The sequence below is a fragment of the Amaranthus tricolor genome, chromosome 15 (assembly GCF_026212465.1).
Source record: "Amaranthus tricolor cultivar Red isolate AtriRed21 chromosome 15, ASM2621246v1, whole genome shotgun sequence".
NCBI classification, from domain to species: Eukaryota; Viridiplantae; Streptophyta; class Magnoliopsida; order Caryophyllales; family Amaranthaceae; genus Amaranthus; species Amaranthus tricolor.
In genome coordinates this window covers 8,315,220-8,319,450 of record NC_080061.1, presented here as the reverse complement: position 1 = coordinate 8,319,450, position 4,231 = coordinate 8,315,220, and the positions used below count along the sequence as shown (strand labels likewise).

Genomic DNA, 4,231 nt, shown 5'->3' with positions numbered 1-4,231 from the left:
TCTTTAAAAAGACTTTACGCTTAAGCCACACAATTAGCCTTGAAATTGCATCTGCGCAACATAACTGTCGACATGTTCACAAAAAATTGACAAACAAATGCGCAAGGAACAACGAAAATAAAAATAGGTTTTGGCCATAGTAATCGAAACTAGAAAAAAAGAAAAGAGTTGATACAAACGAACAAACCCTAGAACAAGCAGAGAGTGAAATTAATTGATATCGGAGTCGTCAAAATCATCGGAAAAGGAATTGAAGAAATCGGCATCAGCAAGCCTGTTGTCAGGAGTGAGTAAATTTTCACCAAAAACATCCATAGGATCAACATCGTCAACATCCATGGCCATTGTAGAACCATGGTCCTCCAAATCGGCCAAGTATTCTGCCGGTACTTGCTTCATCTTTGATCTTTCTCCCACCAAAATCAATTTCTTCAACAGTTACAAACTGGAAGGCCGTCTTCAGTATTTCAAGATACAGAACAAGATACAAAATTCCTAGGGACAAAGGGTTATTTTGATTTTTTTTATAGAAATTTTATGTTGTAAGTTGCATCATGACAATTAGCGGCGGTGTTTAATGGGTCGGGTCGCATTTTAACGGGTCGGGTTAATAATGGGGTGGATTATTAACGGACCTTGGTGTAAAGGGTCGAACCAGGTTGGGTTGGGTTGGGTCGGATAATTATAAGTATTAAGTGCGAAAAAAAATTTACCACTTTATTTTTTATATTTTTAAATGATTTTATTATATATATAAATTGATAAATCCAACGGGCTATTAAGTATAATAAAAAAAACTATTTAATGAACTTTTAAAAAACAGGTCAAAGGGGTTGGATTCAAATGGGCTTTGACCCGCCCAGCCCGTTTAACATTTGACATGACTCGCCCTGACCCCGCCCTTTTAATTTTTAACCCGACCCGGTCCGTTGAACACCTCGTGATATAAAAAAATTATATGTGTAACATTAAGTTTTCGATTTTCTTATGTGTACAATTTTTATTAATCTGCATTAATGATTTTGAGCTTTTATTTTTTTTTATAAGGTAGACAAATTGTTATTCTATTTTTTTTTGTTCTTTCCCTTTTTTCTCAAAAGGAAATTTCACAAAGTTTTTCCTATGATCACTCTTTCTATTTTGGGTCATCTTTATGTACAAAAATAACCTCTAACACATTAAAATATGCGATTATATATACTTGCTACATTTAATTTTTTTTACTCAATTTAATGTATTATTTTGTTTATTTATATATTGAATTATACACGTTAAAAAATTATAAAAAGTTAATATTATAAAAATATGCGATTAGACGATTCACAAGATCCCACTTTGCTATATTTTTGCTTACACATTAGCCTACTATATAAAATAAGCTTGAACGATGATTAGTGCTAATAACCGAAATGTAACAAGTATTTCAGAACGGAAGAAGTATTTACATTTTTAACCCTAATAATTACTTGTATCTATCATATTAATGGTATTCCCCTCATTATTACTCTTTTCTCCTTTTACTAAATTTTTTACTCATTTTTATGATTTCAAGCAATATTATTATAATTATTTCAATCAATAATGACTTTAATTAAATAGAATATTGTCTTTCATTAGTATTCTCCATGGTTCCATCCTATATTCCCCCATTATAACTCTTTTTACTTTTTACTAAATATTTTACTCATTTTTAATGATTTCAAGCAATATTAATGATTATTTATTTCAATCAACAATGACTTTCATCAATAATGACTAAAAATTACTTGATTTGAAAAAGTGTGATTTAAGGTTGATCGAGACATTTGTTTTTATGAAAAAAGTCATTATAATGGATAATTATAACGTAAATTAACAAAAATCTTAACATTTTGTCTATCAAGTGGTAAAGTAAAAAGTTTAAGGTCACAGGGATTAAAAAAAAAACGTTTGTCCAACAAGTAAAAAAGTCAAAAATTCGAAATCACTATATGAAATTTTTCATATATTTATTATATTTTTATTTTGAGTTTATATTTTTTCTTTAATTCTCATTATTTATTTAAATTATTTTTCCATCTCTTGTACACAATTTTCTTATTTTCTCATATATCACACTTTTTACCTATATTTATACATTTTCTTAATGTATTCAAACTTTGTCCTTGTTCATGGATACTGTTACATTTTCGTACTATTTTCCTTGATTTCCATGCACACATCTAACTTATCGACACTTTTTACTCCTATTATCTCTTTCTTAATTAATTTCCAAAAATTTTGTACTTTTAACAAAAATTACAGGACAGAAAAGTAATTTAAATAGAGTTTAACCATGATTGTTATGAAAAATTGAAAAAAAATAAGATCTTTTATTAACTTTAGTCAAAAAATAAGATTCGTTCAAACTTTATTCCCAAAATAAGCGTCTTTGGCCCCAAAGCTAGGCTTGATACATAATCACTGTTACTAACAACGAGTTTAAAGTTGCTAGAATTTTTTAAGTCAATAGGTAGTCGCTGTTACTAATAGCGAAATAAGGTTTGACTGGTCAAAGGGGAAGTCGCTGTTAGTAACAGCGATCAAATGGTTTGACTTTTGTTGACTTTTGTGTATGATTTAATCTAGCCGTTGTAATATGGAAAATTAGCCGTTATGAAGTTGAAAATAGCCGTTGTTATTATGTTCTATAAATAACTCTATCCTTCTTGTTCTAGTTAATCGATTTTGAAGGTAACATAAAGTATTATGTTAGTATTATTCTCAATTTATAAATGTTAATATTATTTTTGAATGTTTACTTATGTTACTATATCATATGTGTTCCGTAGATGTCACAGGAGCATTCTATTGAAGAGCTTTGCGATTGTGGTTATGAAGTTGAGATTAATACAGATTGGAGCGATATCGATTCTGGCCGTGATTTTGTTGCTTGTCCTTTCTACTTGGTTGAAGGATTAGGTTGCACATACTTTAGATGTATTGCTCCGGAGGGTACCAAATGGCAGAGAGACTTAATAATACGGTTTGAAAAAGAAAAACAAGAGCTTAAAGATGAGGTATTTAATCTCAAGAGACAAATAGATAATATGACACATAGGAAAGAAGAGATTGAAATGATTATGAGAAAGTTTAAGAAGCAATCTTACTTAGCAGCGGTGGTTTAACTTAACGAATGAACTATGTAATTTGATATGAATTCGTTGAACATGAATGAAATTGTGTTGAATTTTCGAGAGCATTTTCCCTATTTGAATATGATTGTTTGTTTGATTTTGATTTAATTCATACTTAATTCTTGGCGGAATGATTCATCGTCGAAAACTCCGAGTAATTAACATCATTTCATTCATAATAAACATGTGATAATACGATAAACATATACACATCTACATATATATTACAAAATGTACACTAACGGTCCACATGTTACAAATATACAAAACGTTACTAATGTTTAATATATAAAAACAGTATACTAATGCTAATCCTCCTCCTGTACCCTCTCTAACTGTGACGGTCTATGACGCCTCTTACGATAGTAAGAGGTGGTCGCATGACGCTCGGGTAGGGGAGGTGATTGATACTGGGATGATCCAGCACCCTGTGAGGACCCGACACCATAGTCGGGGCACGTTAAGTCTATCTCCTCAAGAAGAACGTCGACATGATGAGGAGATGACCCCTGAGCGTCCATAGTGGTGTCAGACACAACGACTTCTGGAATGAAGTGCTGAAACTGTGTCCCTAGGAGTATACCTTGGGCAATCTCCCGTACAGGCTCCTCTTGGCTGGAGCTGATCACAGCTGCAATGCCCTGTGCCTGCATTCAATTTGGAGTTAATGAAATGTATAATATGAAAGTTCTATGGATAATAATCAACATGGAAGAATACTTACAAACTGTGTCATCGTCGATGCTGCGGGAGCATACTGGGCGGCTGCGATGATACCTCGTGGTGTCATCCATCGACGAGTGATGGAGAGGAACCACGACATGTAATCCGTCGAAGCAGGTGCGCCTACAGCATCGATCGACGCACCTTGGGCCAGCATTTCTAGCCTGTGATCCCAACGAGCGATATGGCGCCAGTTGATCTCCAACTAGTTCTTGGGTTCCCGACCCTTGCATGAGCTGTGATGGAGATCCGCTTCTGTGTCACAAGGCGGCGGGATGCCCTGTACCATCCCAAATTGGCACAGTTGGTGCTTAGGGAGATGCACTTCGACTATGTTGAAGCATATCAAAGGT

The 4,231-nt window shown here is 33.3% G+C and overlaps 1 protein-coding gene across 1 annotated transcript; it reads right to left on the bottom strand.

The window, feature by feature from the left end:
- Positions 1-532, bottom strand: LOC130801901 (small acidic protein 1). Its single transcript, XM_057665840.1, has one exon. It carries the CDS (start codon positions 397-399, stop codon positions 211-213), a length of 189 nt encoding a protein of 62 aa, XP_057521823.1. The 5' UTR covers positions 400-532; the 3' UTR covers positions 1-210.
- Positions 533-4,231: the final 3,699 nt, after the last annotated feature.